General features: G+C 47.7%; 1 protein-coding gene across 6 annotated transcripts in view; it reads left to right on the forward strand.

The window, feature by feature from the left end:
* Nucleotides 1-887: 887 nt before the first annotated feature.
* The window catches only part of TOX3 (TOX high mobility group box family member 3), a 106,164-nt gene continuing 94,051 nt past the window's right edge, over nucleotides 888-13,000 (forward strand). For 4 of the 6 annotated variants that reach the window (XM_025447509.3, XM_025447507.3, XM_025447510.3 and 1 more), the window contains exon 1: nucleotides 2,168-2,326. In XM_025447509.3, coding sequence (XP_025303294.3) covers nucleotides 2,240-2,326 — 87 coding nt within the window. In that variant the 5' untranslated portion in view covers nucleotides 2,168-2,239. Of the gene's footprint in view, nucleotides 1,108-2,167; nucleotides 2,327-13,000 lie in introns of those variants that run through there. The other 2 variants (XM_025447511.3, XM_025447512.3) reach the window with 2 other exon arrangements.

Consider the following 13,000-nt stretch of genomic DNA (forward strand, 5'->3'; position numbering starts at 1 on the left):
TGCTGCACTATATATGCCATTGTTAAATACTAATAGTGAAACTTAAAAGATGTTCTCTTGCGAGACAACAGGTGGCCACTGCAACCTCCAGCTCTGATTGGTGGAAAGGCCACAGGCGCCCAGTGGCCCAGAGAAAGGGCCTCCACTTCTGCGTTTCAAGAACCTGCTCAATGGGGTGTTGTCCTGATAATATCTCAGCTCGCTGCCAATTTGTGCAACCCGCTGGGCCATTAGGGAGCGCCGCTGGGTTGTCAACGTTAAATGGAGACCGGGAAGAGAGGACCTAAGCTTTTTCGGGAGGGGGGATTGGAGTCAACCCAGGGACAATGTGAACAGTTGTTCCTTCCCTGAATACACACCGCTCTCTCCGGCGGTATCCAAACACACGTTTCGGCTAAGAGAAGAGCAAATACACACACTTTCACCTAATTGACGTTTATTTTTCCTGCTTGGTTCCAGAAACGTAATCTTGGGTGAAGGTACATACGCAGGTGTCACCACGCTGGAGAGCCTACTTTGGAGAACAGAAGAAGTGAAAAGCAACCCATTCGGTGCTTGTCTGAAAAAGTTCAGGCCGCGGGCCAGCAAAGTGTGCTCGGGAGACGAAAGTGTTCGTGAGTGTCCGCTAAGATATTGGAGAATTTCTCCCTTCCGGTTAAAGCAGCTTCCAGATCACCAAATTGGGGAGGGGGGCTAACTCTCACCGCCTCTCCCTAACGTTCTCGTCTGGCAATAAAGTCACTTCCCTTCGCCAAGGCTGAGGGCCAAACTCTCAAATTAACCCAAAGCAATAAAGGGGGGGGGGGTGGAGGGAAGGAGGGGGAGGGAGACACACACACACACACACACACACACACACACACACACGAGATGTAGCTTAAAGAAAGAGAAAGAAATAAAGAGGAGGTGGGTGAGTGCAGTTTGAGGAAGTTAATCACCCAGAACCTTTTAGGAAAATGGGGACATTTTCTCTCCGAGAGCAGTGAATGATCCGCCTAGATCCAGTTACTCAAATGCCTTCCGAATACAAACAAGAGCAAAGGAAACACGAAGAGAACCGACACGAGGCTTAACCCGGGAAGCTTCGAGTCTGCCTACCTGTGAAAGGTCAGGCCCCAACACCCCTCCTGGAGAACACCACAGGTGTACCTGGGGGCCCGGCCCCGGCCCCCGGGAGGCCCTCCCGCGGGCTGGCTGCCGGGGAGGTGCCGCCGAGCAGGGGCCATTCGCGCGGGAGGGCGGCGGAGGGCAGGCGGGCCGGGGGCCGGCCCCACGAGGGACAAACGGGGCGAGGGGCGACAAGGGAGCGGACGGCGAGGGGACGCCGCGACGGGAGCCGGGGGCCGGGCGCCGCGGGGCGCGGCAGGGGGGCTGGGAGGGCCACACCGGGCACCGGGCCGGCGGCCGAGGCTTGGAAGGGAGCGAGGAGCGCTCCGAGGCATCGGGGACAAAGAGGACCGGGAGGGAGGGAGGGGGGCGAGGTGGGGAGCAGAGGGGCCCGGGAGGGGGAGCCGCGGCGCGCGCGACGGGCGCTGCCGGGCTGCGCGGGGCGCGGGGCGCGGGGCGCGGGGCAGGGGCCGCGGCGGGGCGGGGCGGGCCGGGGCGGGCCGGGGCGGGGTCGGCGCGCCCGGGGGCGGGCCGGGCCGGGGAGCGCACCGGCGGGGCGGGCGGCGCGCCAGCTGCCCGCGGTGGGAGGGGCGGAGCGGCGGCGGCGCGGGGAGGGGACCGGCGGCGGAGCAGGAGGGGGGAAGGAGGGGAGGGGCCGGGCCCCTTGTCTCCGCCGCTCCTCTGCTCAGTCCGCCCGGGAGGAGGAGGAGGAGCGGGGCCAGCCGCCGCCGCCGCCGTCCCAGCCTCGCCCCGCGCACCTGAACTCGCCGCGCCGCCCGGGCCCCCGCGCCGCGCCCCGCGCCCCGGGCGCACGGCCCGCGCGCAGCGCTGCCTCGGTGCCCCGGCGGGGCGCGTCCCCCGGGCCGCCTCCCGCTCTCCCGCGGCTCGCGTGGCCGCGCCTTTGTGTGCGGCGGCCGCGGCTCCCGGGCTCCCCGGGCTCCCCGGGCTCCCCGGGCTCCCCGGGCTCGGGTCGCGGCGCCCCTCCGGCCGCGAGCCCCTCACGCGCCGCCCGCGGGCAGCCCCGGCCGGGCGCCCCCGACGGTGGATCTAGCGGCTGCGAGGAGGCGGGCAGCGGCCCCGGCGAGCCCCAGCCCCGGCCCCCCGGCCCCCCGGCCCCGGGCCCGGCTCCGGCATGGATGTGAGGTTCTACCCCGCGGCGGCCGGGGACCCCGGCGGCCTGGACTTCGCGCAGTGCCTGGGGTACTACGGCTACAGCAAGGTGACCGACCGGGCCGGGGCCGGGGAGCCGGGGGGCCGGGGGGCCGGGGGGCCGGGGGGCCGGGGGGCTGGGGCGGGGGCGGGGGCCACCTCCCCATCCCGGGCGCGGGCGCGCCCCGCTCTCCAGCCCCCGCCCGCTGCACTTTTCTCTCCCGCTCCGCTCCTTTGCCTCTGCGCCCTCGTCCCTGTCCAACTCTCCCACTCCACTCTTTCTGCCCCCTTCCCCCCCCCCCTTTTTGTCCCTCTGCCGGCGCTCGGCGCTCCCTCCCCGCGCGCCCCCACCGCCAGCCCCGCCGACTCCCCTTTGCTGCCCCAAAGAAGCGAAGAGCAGCCCAAGGACCGAAGGAGGGGACACGCTTGTGATTCTTTGTTGTTGTTATTAGTAAACACGGTCCCAGCGCCCCTGAGTTGGGGAGGGGGGTGCGACGCAGGAGTCCCCGATCTCGTGGTCCGACGACCTCGCCGCCCCCTCCCCCCTCCCCGCCCCTCTTACCTTCCCCGCGCACTCGAGAGCTGGACCCGGGGCCGCTCGGGGGAGGAAAGGAACAAACTTTTGAGCGTGCCCTGGATTGGGCGGGGGGTGGGGGGGGGCGAAGTGTTGGGACCCCCGCAGGTGGCCTCTGCTGCCCTCTGGCTCGGGCGCTTCGGACCGCGGGACGGAGGTGCCGGCCCCTCCCTGGTTAGCGCGAGCGGCTTCTCATCTTTCATTTTTTGGGGAGGGGTAAGTTTTGCATTTCGGGGAGATCGGGTTTGGAGACGTCCACACCACGCGCGGGGTCACCCCACCTCCACCCGGTCCGCCCCGCCCCCAGCCCCCGCGCCAACTTCGAGGACCGCGCGTCTCAGGTGGGCGAAGGTGGGTCTCGCCGGGGCAGCGGGCGCAGCTCGGACCCGGCGAGTCGGTGCGGGAGGCGCAGCCCTGCGGCCGGGGCGGCGCGGACTCCCCTTCCCGGTCCTTCCTGAAGCCCCCGCGGCCAGGCTTTGGAGGAAACATCACCCCGAGGGCGATGTTCAGAGAAAGAGCTGTGCTCTGGATGGCCTGTGCCTTTTGAATGTGGTTTTTCTTTCTCCTTCCCCCCTGCTCCTCCCTCCCCCCCCCCCCTTTTCTTTCAAATCGTAGTTTGTTTATGATTGCTTGGATAACAGAGGAGGAAATAAGGAGCCGCTGAAAGAAAGGTGCTATACAAAACTAATGAATAAATAACAGGAAGAGGAGGAATTGTATCTAGAGAGTGAGGAACAGTTTGCTGTGCCCCGTGGCTGATGGAGGCTCGTGTTCCTTTCTATTTGTTTATACTCCGTTCCCAACTCCAGTGGTGAAGTTTGTGAAAGACCATTGGGGTCTCTGTGCCTCACCCCTGTGTCCCCGTCCCCCAGCCCCGCGCCTGGCATCGCGGGCCTCCCCACCCCCCCACACACACCAAGTATACAACGGAGGGACATTATTCAGGGTGATTTAACCCTTTGGTGGTGCTGGGGGGCGGGGGCCGGGAGGAGGGAGTTCATTCTCTCAAAATTCCCAGAGTGGTAGGTTAAGCGTTGAAAGAGAAGCAAGAAAAGGCCTATGGCAGGGGCCTGGGTGAAGGTTTTCGTTTCTGTCCTCTGATTTTGGATTTACTCAGGTTATTAAATGCGTTAAAAAGTCCCCCTTGTATGCTCAGTTAGGGACTTAGGCAGCCTAATTAAGTATGTCGTGTTTCTGAGAATCCACCTAATTGTTCCAGTGGGGTATTATTTATCTCCTTACAACTTGGCCTGTGTATGCAAGCCTTGGAGAACCGGGCATGCTCTTATTTTTGGAAGCCATTACCTTGCTTAATGTAACTACTTCTTTCCCTGATTTAAGATCAGCAACACTCGAATGACACCAAAATAGAAACCTTTTGTACTAATCCAGTCACTGCAGTGCATGGCAAATCTCTCTGTTCGCTGAGATCCCAAGGGTACTTCAAGGGACCAGAGGAAATTGTGGGTGTTTTGTGTGTGTCTCTTTTTATTTATTTATTTATTTATTTTTTTGAGAAAAGCTATTTTGAGTCCATTTAAAGTCAGAACATTTCCTTCAGGAGGGTATAGAAAGCTCGAAACCTGCCGTTGTTTATTGAGATGCTTGTTCAACTTCAGGAGTGAGGATGCAAGTTGGTTTACTGTCATATTTTCTTGATGTAGCTTTTTGCCTGAAATAATCTGGTTTCTTAGTAATTCAGCAGTCTGGTGGTCGTACGTGCTGCGTGTACACCAGATTTACAAAAGTCAGGCACAGCACTTAATATTGGTAGAAATTAAATTGTACTTAGTCTAAGGGGTGTTTGCATTTAATTCCTTGCAGGTAAAAATACAATAATCTTTCATTCAAGTCCCAATACTTTATCTTCCTACTCTTAATTTCAGCAGTGAAAAACCCAATTTTATTCCCGGTAATTTTTCTTTATAGGGAGAAAGTAGTAGAAGAGGAAGTATTAACTTTATGGGTATAAAGCAGCAAGTGCTAATTAACGGTTTATAGCATTTTGTTTCACAGCTAACTTGTGTGTCTGAAGTGGTACTATTCAATGCAGATCTGTATAGAAAATGTAAAAACTAGCATACCAGGACATGCATCTATTTTGTTTGGAAATACCTGTAATTATTAATCTCTGAAGTCTTAACTTTCGATGACATGTATTATCATTCTGGAAATGATGGGTTTCAAAGCAAGTATGTTTCTGCCCTTTCTTGTTTTAATGACCATCTGGGAAACTTTCGAAGAAGAAATACAGAACCCTCTGCTCCAGGCTTAACAAGTGAAAAGTTAGTGCTTATCTTTAAATTTATTTACAAACCGTGAATAATAGGGTTTCATTCATTTCTGTCTTTAACAAACGACCAGAGTCCTTTGTATAAATTATATGTATGTATTATCTTTATATTCTGTGAGTATATGGATCCTTTTTAAATGTCAGCGTGCAGAAAGTGTACTGTCTATGGAGAATGGATGAAAGAGTTTTGAGGGTTCAAAAGTCGTTGAAAGTAGGAGAATAACTTCAAATAAAATATAGCCAGGATCATTAAAATCAGTTAATAATTCATGAACCAGCCACTGATGTATAAACTTACAGTCATCTCTGCTTTCTAAGGGCTAATTTCCATTTTAATTTCAAGTGGAAAATCTACTGTTTGAACATTTCTTTTTCTGATGTGGCTAACAAACTAACACCTATATTTAAAAAAGGGGGGTTGGGCTTATGTTGCTCAAGTGCATTAGGGACCCACTCTGTATATACCTGGAAATTTTTCTTTCCCGGGGTCCTTTCACCTGTAAGAAGATAATATGCATCGTATCAATAAGCATGTAGTTGTCAGAAGTCGGCCACCCCAAAATAAACTATTGTGTTGAAGGCGGGTGTGAGCCAGGTGAAATCACACAGTGTGGGTTACTAATGACCAAACTCTAGTTACTAGCTTTTCCTGCATATTCTTAGGTTGTTTTTTTGTTTTGTTTTTTTTTTTTCAAAATCTGGCAATTGACTTCTTATCCTATGCAGAATAGTCTTTTTGTTGGTTTTACTCCATCAGTCCCAAAGCTTGCTTTCTAAATACTATATGTGTTATTGATCACTCTGCTTAATTAAGATGTTCTGATGTGAGTGCTTTTACCCTAACCCTACCTCCTTAGGGTTGGCCTCTCTACCTTGGTTGGCTTGAAGATGAGAAGACCTGAAGGGTCATTTGTCATTTGTCTATCTTATTGGAGACCATGGTTCGCATTGAGAACACACTGAGAGGGGGATTTGACTGAAACTCTTCTTAAGTTGATACCTTGCTCTGGCGTGAAAACCAATGATTTCATATCTAGGGCCTTGGTGTCTGGAGGTGTTGAATTTTGAGAGCAGATGGAGAGATTTTCATATGAGGTCTTCCAATGAGATATTGAAGCCATGTTGTGAAAGAGATGTAAGAGATGTAAGGTTTTTCTAAGGCCCATAGAGAAGGAGTCATAAAAGCAAAATGCCTCTAGGGACATCCAGTTAACCTATCCGAAGATAGGATTTGTGGTCAAGTGGAGAACATGGCCCATTTAAAGAGGTAGCCTTGTTCAGCACTTGCAGATTGTTGCCATGCCAACGTTCGGGCCCAGTATCCACATTTTGCAGTTATTTTTCCAAGAGAATGATAATCTGAGTTTTTATGTGAAATATCCTGAATTTTAAATGTTGGCAGCAAATTAACATATTATTGAAATCCTTATGTGGGACCCTTAAAACATGCTTGTGCACTGCTTCTTTACAGTTTTTGCAAACTCCTATGCAGATGAGGTTTGGAAAGTCATGTTTTAATAGGTCATTTATGGTTTATGTTCAACTATGTGGACAGTTCCACACTCCATGTCCCAACTACATGGACAATTTAGTTGAATGAGTGAAGGATGTAAATCTGACCACTTTTGATGTAGTTCTCATTGAATAATTTGAATTCCGTCATTCATTAATTTTAGGTCTGCAGTGGAATAGTTCTAGGTCAGGGGTTGGCAAACTGTGGCTCACGGGTCCCACTGGCCCGGTGCCAGTGTTCCTGTTTAGTTTAGAGTGAAGAATGGTTTTTACATTTTTAAATGGCAGAAAATCAAAAGAAATGACATTTCATCACTGTGAAAATTACACAACACTCACATTTGTGTTCATAAATTAAGTTTTATCAGAACGCAGCCCCACTCATTTGTTTATATATCATCCGTGGCCACAGTGTCAGAGTTGAATAGTTGTGACAGAGACTGCATAGCTTGCAGAGCCTGAAACATTTAGTATTTGTCCTTTTACAGAAACAGTTTGCTGACCTCTGTTCTAGATAATCAGAACACTTGATGGTACCAGGATCTTCCTTTGTTCAAAGACTTGACAGTAGAAAGAAAATCTAGTTAACAAGATGGTGTAACTGGGAGATTGCTATTCCAGAGACTGTTTTCCTGAATGTTTCTAAAATGTTTCTAAAATGGCTAGACTCTAGCTATGGTAGGAGTGGCGATGGAGGATTCTCAGGCTCACAGCATTACCCCAGACTAGTTCAGTAAGAGTCTTCCAGGATGGAAACCAGGTGGCAGTGTTTTTAAAGCTCCCTAGGTGATTCCAGTGTGCGGCCATGGTTGAAAACTTTGTTTTTAGGCTGAGGATCCTCCTTTGGAGTAAGCAACCTTGAGGGGCAGTAGAAATAGGTAAGGAGATTGGTGATTGCTCTAAAGTAGACAAGACTAACAACAGAGTCATTGGTTCCAGGTTGAGAATCAGGGCCTTTTCAGGACCTCAGCAGGTCCCAAGCACTGTTGATGTGGTTCCCCTCCACATCATATCAGACGTTAAAATGGCTGTATCCACATCCTGCATTTACTGTGCTATGACATACTAGTAATATACCCTGTTGGAGCTGATGCTCATTAGTTGACTTATATTTACATTTTGTAGGCATCTGTTAGTTTTAATTTTGTAGTGTGTGTGTGTGTGTGTGTGTGTGTGGTGTGGCCAATTAACTTTTTCTCTCACGTTTTAAACATTTTCATAGGCCCCTGAGAAGCTCATACTTATAAGTGTCTAGTCTTCACCAACTAATGGATAAAATAGTCCTTCCAACACTAACTTGAAGGTTCATAAACTGACTATTTGCCACCCATTTTGCAAACAGGGAATAAATATTGATGAATACCCTGTGTCCACTAGAGGCTAATACATAATAAGCCATAGAAAATTAATTTTAGGCTTTTAAGATAAAGTCAATGAATGTATGTGGCCACAACATTTAAAGTAAGGTGTAGATATTTTAAGAACTATCTATTTTGGGTCACAGCTGTCAGGGGGATGCTAAATACTTGAGGACTTATTTTATCTAATATGTACCAGTAGTTTAAAAAGTTCCATTAGTTGTCTCTCTCTAAAAATCTTTGCATGTAAATCTAGATTTTCAGCCTTTTCCCTCCCTCCCTCCCTCCTTCCTTCCTTCCTTCTTTTCTTTCTTTTCTTTTTCTTCTTTCTTTCTTTCTTTCTTTCTTTCTTTCTTTCTTTCTTTCTTTCTTCTTTTCTTTCTTTTTTCTTTCTTTTCTTTTCTTTCTTTCTTTTCTTTCTTTCTTTCTTCCTTTCTTTCTTTCTTTCTTTCTTTCTTTCTTTCTTTCTTTCTTCCTTTCTTTTCTTTCTTTCTTTCTTCCTTTTCTTTCTTTCTTTCTTTCTTTCTTTCTTTCTTTCTTTCTTTCTTTCTTTCTTCCTTTCTTTCCTTTCTTTCCTTTCTTTCTTTTCTTCTCTCTCTTTCTTTCCAGACATAATCATAAATCTGGCAGTCCTGGACCTGTTCCCTTGCATGGCAACATGTTCCTCTCCACTCTGACTTTCTCATACTCCCTTGGAGTTCCTCTCAAGTCCCAGGAGGCCTTGAGCTTGAAAACTTTAAGAAGAGGTAGAGTTAAACAAGTGACAGATGTGATGCTCAAACCTAGCGAAGTGGGGTTGCCTTCACTGGAGAAATACAGACCCCAGTATTCCTTACAGTATATAGGGTAGTAGGTGAATGGAAAAAAGTAATTTGTTATCATATTACAGAGCAGTGTTTCTCAAACTTCAGTGTGCTCAAGAATCATCTAGAGAGCTTTTTTAGAACACAGACTGTTAGACCTTACCCCTAGAGATTCTGAATCCTGGGGTCTAAGCTGGGGCTCCCACGTGATGCTGGTGTTGTGTTGTGAGTAGCATGGCACAGAGGACTTCCCAGTGGTAAGGTAAAGAGTTTGTTCTAAGGGTTTGTCAGAATGTTTTGGGCTGGGATGCCTGGGTGGCTCAGTGGTTGAGTGCCTGCCTTTGGCTCTGGGTATGATCCTGGGTCCGGGGATCAAGTCCCGCATCAGGCTCCCCATAGGGAGCTTGCTCTTCCCTCTGCCTGTGTCTCTGCCTCTTCCTCTCTCTATCTCTGTCTCTCATGAATAAGTAAATAAAATCTTAATAAAAAAAAGAATGCTTTGGGCTGTAGGTAACAGAACACCCAACAAACACTGGCAGATAGCATTAGGACTTTTGTTTACTGATAAAGAAGTCTTTAGGTAGGCAGTCTCAGGTTGTTTTGGTTGAAGGCAATCACGTCTTCAAGGACCCTCTTTTTCTTTTTATTCTGCCATTCCTGAAGTTTCAGCAGCCTCCTCATGGTCACAAGTTCGCTGCCACAGCTCCAGACATCATGTCCTCACATGATAGCATGGAACATGGAAAGCAAGGTCATGGTGGGGGTGGGAGTGATAGCAAACCTCTGTATATCTCTTAATAAAGAGTAGCTTTCCTGGGAACAGTTCTATTGGGCTCTTTTATTTATTTATGAGAAATGGATCACATGACCACTCTAGGCCAGTCATTGACAAGAAGATTGCCATGATCAGCTTAGACTAATCTCATGTCATTCCCTGGGGGCCAGGCACATTGTCACATGAGCATCAATATTCTTATGCTCTATTAGCAAGAAAGAAGGCCTTTGGAAAGACAATGGCTCTACTACTGAGCACACATGAAGACTTTGGAGTGGGCCAACGGTTTGGTTGGAGTGAGTAAGAATCTGAGCTTTTGCCTAGATTAGGGTGGAGCCCGAAAAGAGGTTGGGGGTGGGGGGACCAGGGAGGATGCCACAACCAATGGAGTGGTGTGAGAGAATTTGAACTAAGATGTGAAACATGGATGGAAAGGAGGGGTGTGCACGGGCATTAAGTAGTGCATCTCCCTAACTTAGGAGGGAGACAGAGGAGCCAAGGTGACTCAGAGTGAACTGGAGCCTTGGATAAATGGTAGGACCTGAAGCAGAAGCAGTGAGGTGAGAGGAGAAGCTAGTTTTGAAGGAAAGCTAACGCTGACATTGGATATTTTGATGGAATATTCCCACAGAGACATCATGTAGGCACTTGCACCAGTGCACTGGAGTTCAAGAGAGCACTCAAGGCCCAGGAACCAAAATGGGAGTCTTCCTGTATATAGTAGAGCAATAGAAATGCAGGTGACTCCCTGCCTCCCCGAGTTTCCAGATTCACCTCCCCACCTGGTGGGCCAGTGTGTCAGGAAGTAATGTGTGAAACTCAGAAAACTTGCAAATCCTGCTGTCTCATTACAATAATGGTATAAAAAAGGAATATTTGTGTGTGTACCCGTGCACATGTGTGCATGCACACATGATGGTATATTTTTTCTATCTCAATAGTTGTTTGGGAAGAAACATTTTTAAACTGTTGTTAAGTGGAGATGATGGAAAATTTATAAGAATAACAATTTAAACTGTATCAGCCATTTATGAATGAAAACATTTCCTGTCTTTTCTTTATGTAAGGGGTACAATTTCAAATTGGATTTCATGATGTTAGCAAAGTCATGAATATCTTGGAGCATCTGTTTTGAGTGTGCTTGATGAGGAAGAACAGGATTTTTGCGAAGTATTCTTATAGATAAATGTATTTGGAAGATGGATTGATTGAACTCTTAAAAAAAAAAAAAAACCCAAACTCTGTTTAAACATAAGCAGAGGCTTTTATTCAAGGTCTGCATGAGCTTGATAGGCTTTATCTTCACCCTTCGTAGTAGATTATTTTCTTTGTTTCCTAGGTTTGTATCCTTAATCCCTTCCTCAAGGAGGCCATGTTCTCTTAAATATGTTCTATGCTTGTATGAAGCACATCAAACATGGGGAAATGGCCCTTCTCTTATGACCAACATTCTGTCTTTAATCTTAATTTGATTTTATTTCGTTTATAAAAGAATAATTTGAATGTCTTGGTAATCCAGAAGTTAAAACAAACTGGCTGATACCAGGAAGTATTTGGATTTTCTCTAAATACATATTTGAATGATACGATTTCCTTCTCTTAGAGATGCATTTTAAGGTAGGCCTTTTCTATTTTGCAAGTTGACTGTGGCCTTTTCCACACTGACTGGACTGTTTATATAGAAGAATTGTATTAGGGGTGCCTGGGTGGCTCAGTCGGTTAAGCAGCTGCCTTTGGCTCAGGTCATGATCTCAGGGTCCTGGGATCAAGCTCTGCATTGGGCTTCCTGCTCACTGGGGAGCCTGCTTCTCCTTTTCCCTCTGCTGCTCCCTTGCTTGTGCGCTTTCTGTGTCAAATAAATAAAATCTTTTTTAAAAAAAGAACTATATTAAACGTGGTGATGGAGGTGAGTTTTTTTTAAATATTCCAAATTGATGTGATGTCAGTGACAGTACCATATTGTGAAAATTTGCAGCGATTTGCCCTCTACTTTGTAACGAGCGAGGGATTTGTTGTACTGTAGAATAATAACAATTTTACCCTTTCTTTTAAAAATTTTCTTAGTATAAGAGGTAGAAGTCCCAAATGCTGACTGAATAGAAAACTTTTATGAAGTATGTATGATTGGTTGGAAGTTGATTTCCTGGGAAAAAAATGAGGTAAACTTTACTAGAAATATTGGATACTCAAGCATACTCAGTAGATCTGTCTTGCTCCTCCTTCGTGCCTGTTTGTCTTTAATGAGAAACTCGACCCTTATTGTTTGGCTTTTATATAAATTCTGATAAAAATGTTTAATCAAGAGGTAGTTAAAACTGTTGTATTTGATTGAAAATCCTTTTGATTGCAAATGGGAAAAAATCCTTAAACTTTTAATTCAATAGAAAAGGGATAGTGAATTTTGTCTCCGGTCTGGCTGGACCGAGTTTCCAGGGATGTTATCACCACTTCCTTCTGTTAGCTCTGCTTTCATCAGCTTGGCTTCCCTGGCAGACTCCATTCAGGTAGTAGGAGGGTGTCCAGAAGTAGCTCCAAGGCACGTCCCCATAGCTCAGCCTCCCTGAGGGACAGATTCTTTCCTATTTGCTCGAGAAACTTCTCTGGATGTAGGCTCATTGGACAGACTTGGGTCCTCTGCCCATGCCCAAAGTCACATACCTCTCTCAGGAGCAGAGACAGGTACTATCCCCATGGGGATCGCTATCCCCATGGAAACCACGTGGGCTGAGAGTCTGGAGCAGTGCTTCCCCAAAGGGAGAGCAAAGTTTCTGCCTCATTGGGAGGGGAAGTGGAGGCGGGTAGGAAAGAAAGTCCATTTAAATGCTTAGTGAAGTAAAGCCTGCCAATTTTGAAGATTTCTGAGGACTTGAGTTGTCCATGCTTATTATTATTCTTTGTGGAAACCAGAAATAGCCTGTGTTTATTGAATAAGATACAAAGATTGTCACTTTTTAAGTATTTATTAGGAATGTGCTTCTTGTTAGGGGCTGACATTGGATGTGGTTCACCTTAAGAAACCTCTAGTTTAATAGGAGAGCAGGTGTGTGCATGTGAGCATTCATGAAATGTGTGTGTGTGTGTGTGTGTATGTGTATGTGTATGAGAGAAAGATGGGGGGGAGTGCAGAATATAAGTGAACCTAAGGAGATACTCTAGTAGGTAGAAGAGCTCCAGGAACAGATTGGTTAAGAGAAATGGCTTCTGAAGGGTGTTGTGGTCAAGTACAAGAATTCACAGAGGCTATCAGGTTTGGAATAGGCAAGTAGGAAAAGGAGATGTTAGAGAAGAGAAGGCCAGAGAAGGAATTCTAGGCAGGACTTCTGCATGAACATGACAGGCTAGCCAGGGTCCCTCTGGAGACTTTTGTAGGATGGTCCCATGGGACAATGCATTTCATCTGTGTAGAAGTATCCTTTGGTGGGAGATGTG

This window comes from Canis lupus, chromosome 2 (genome assembly GCF_003254725.2).
Source record: "Canis lupus dingo isolate Sandy chromosome 2, ASM325472v2, whole genome shotgun sequence".
Classification (NCBI taxonomy): Eukaryota; Metazoa; Chordata; class Mammalia; order Carnivora; family Canidae; genus Canis; species Canis lupus.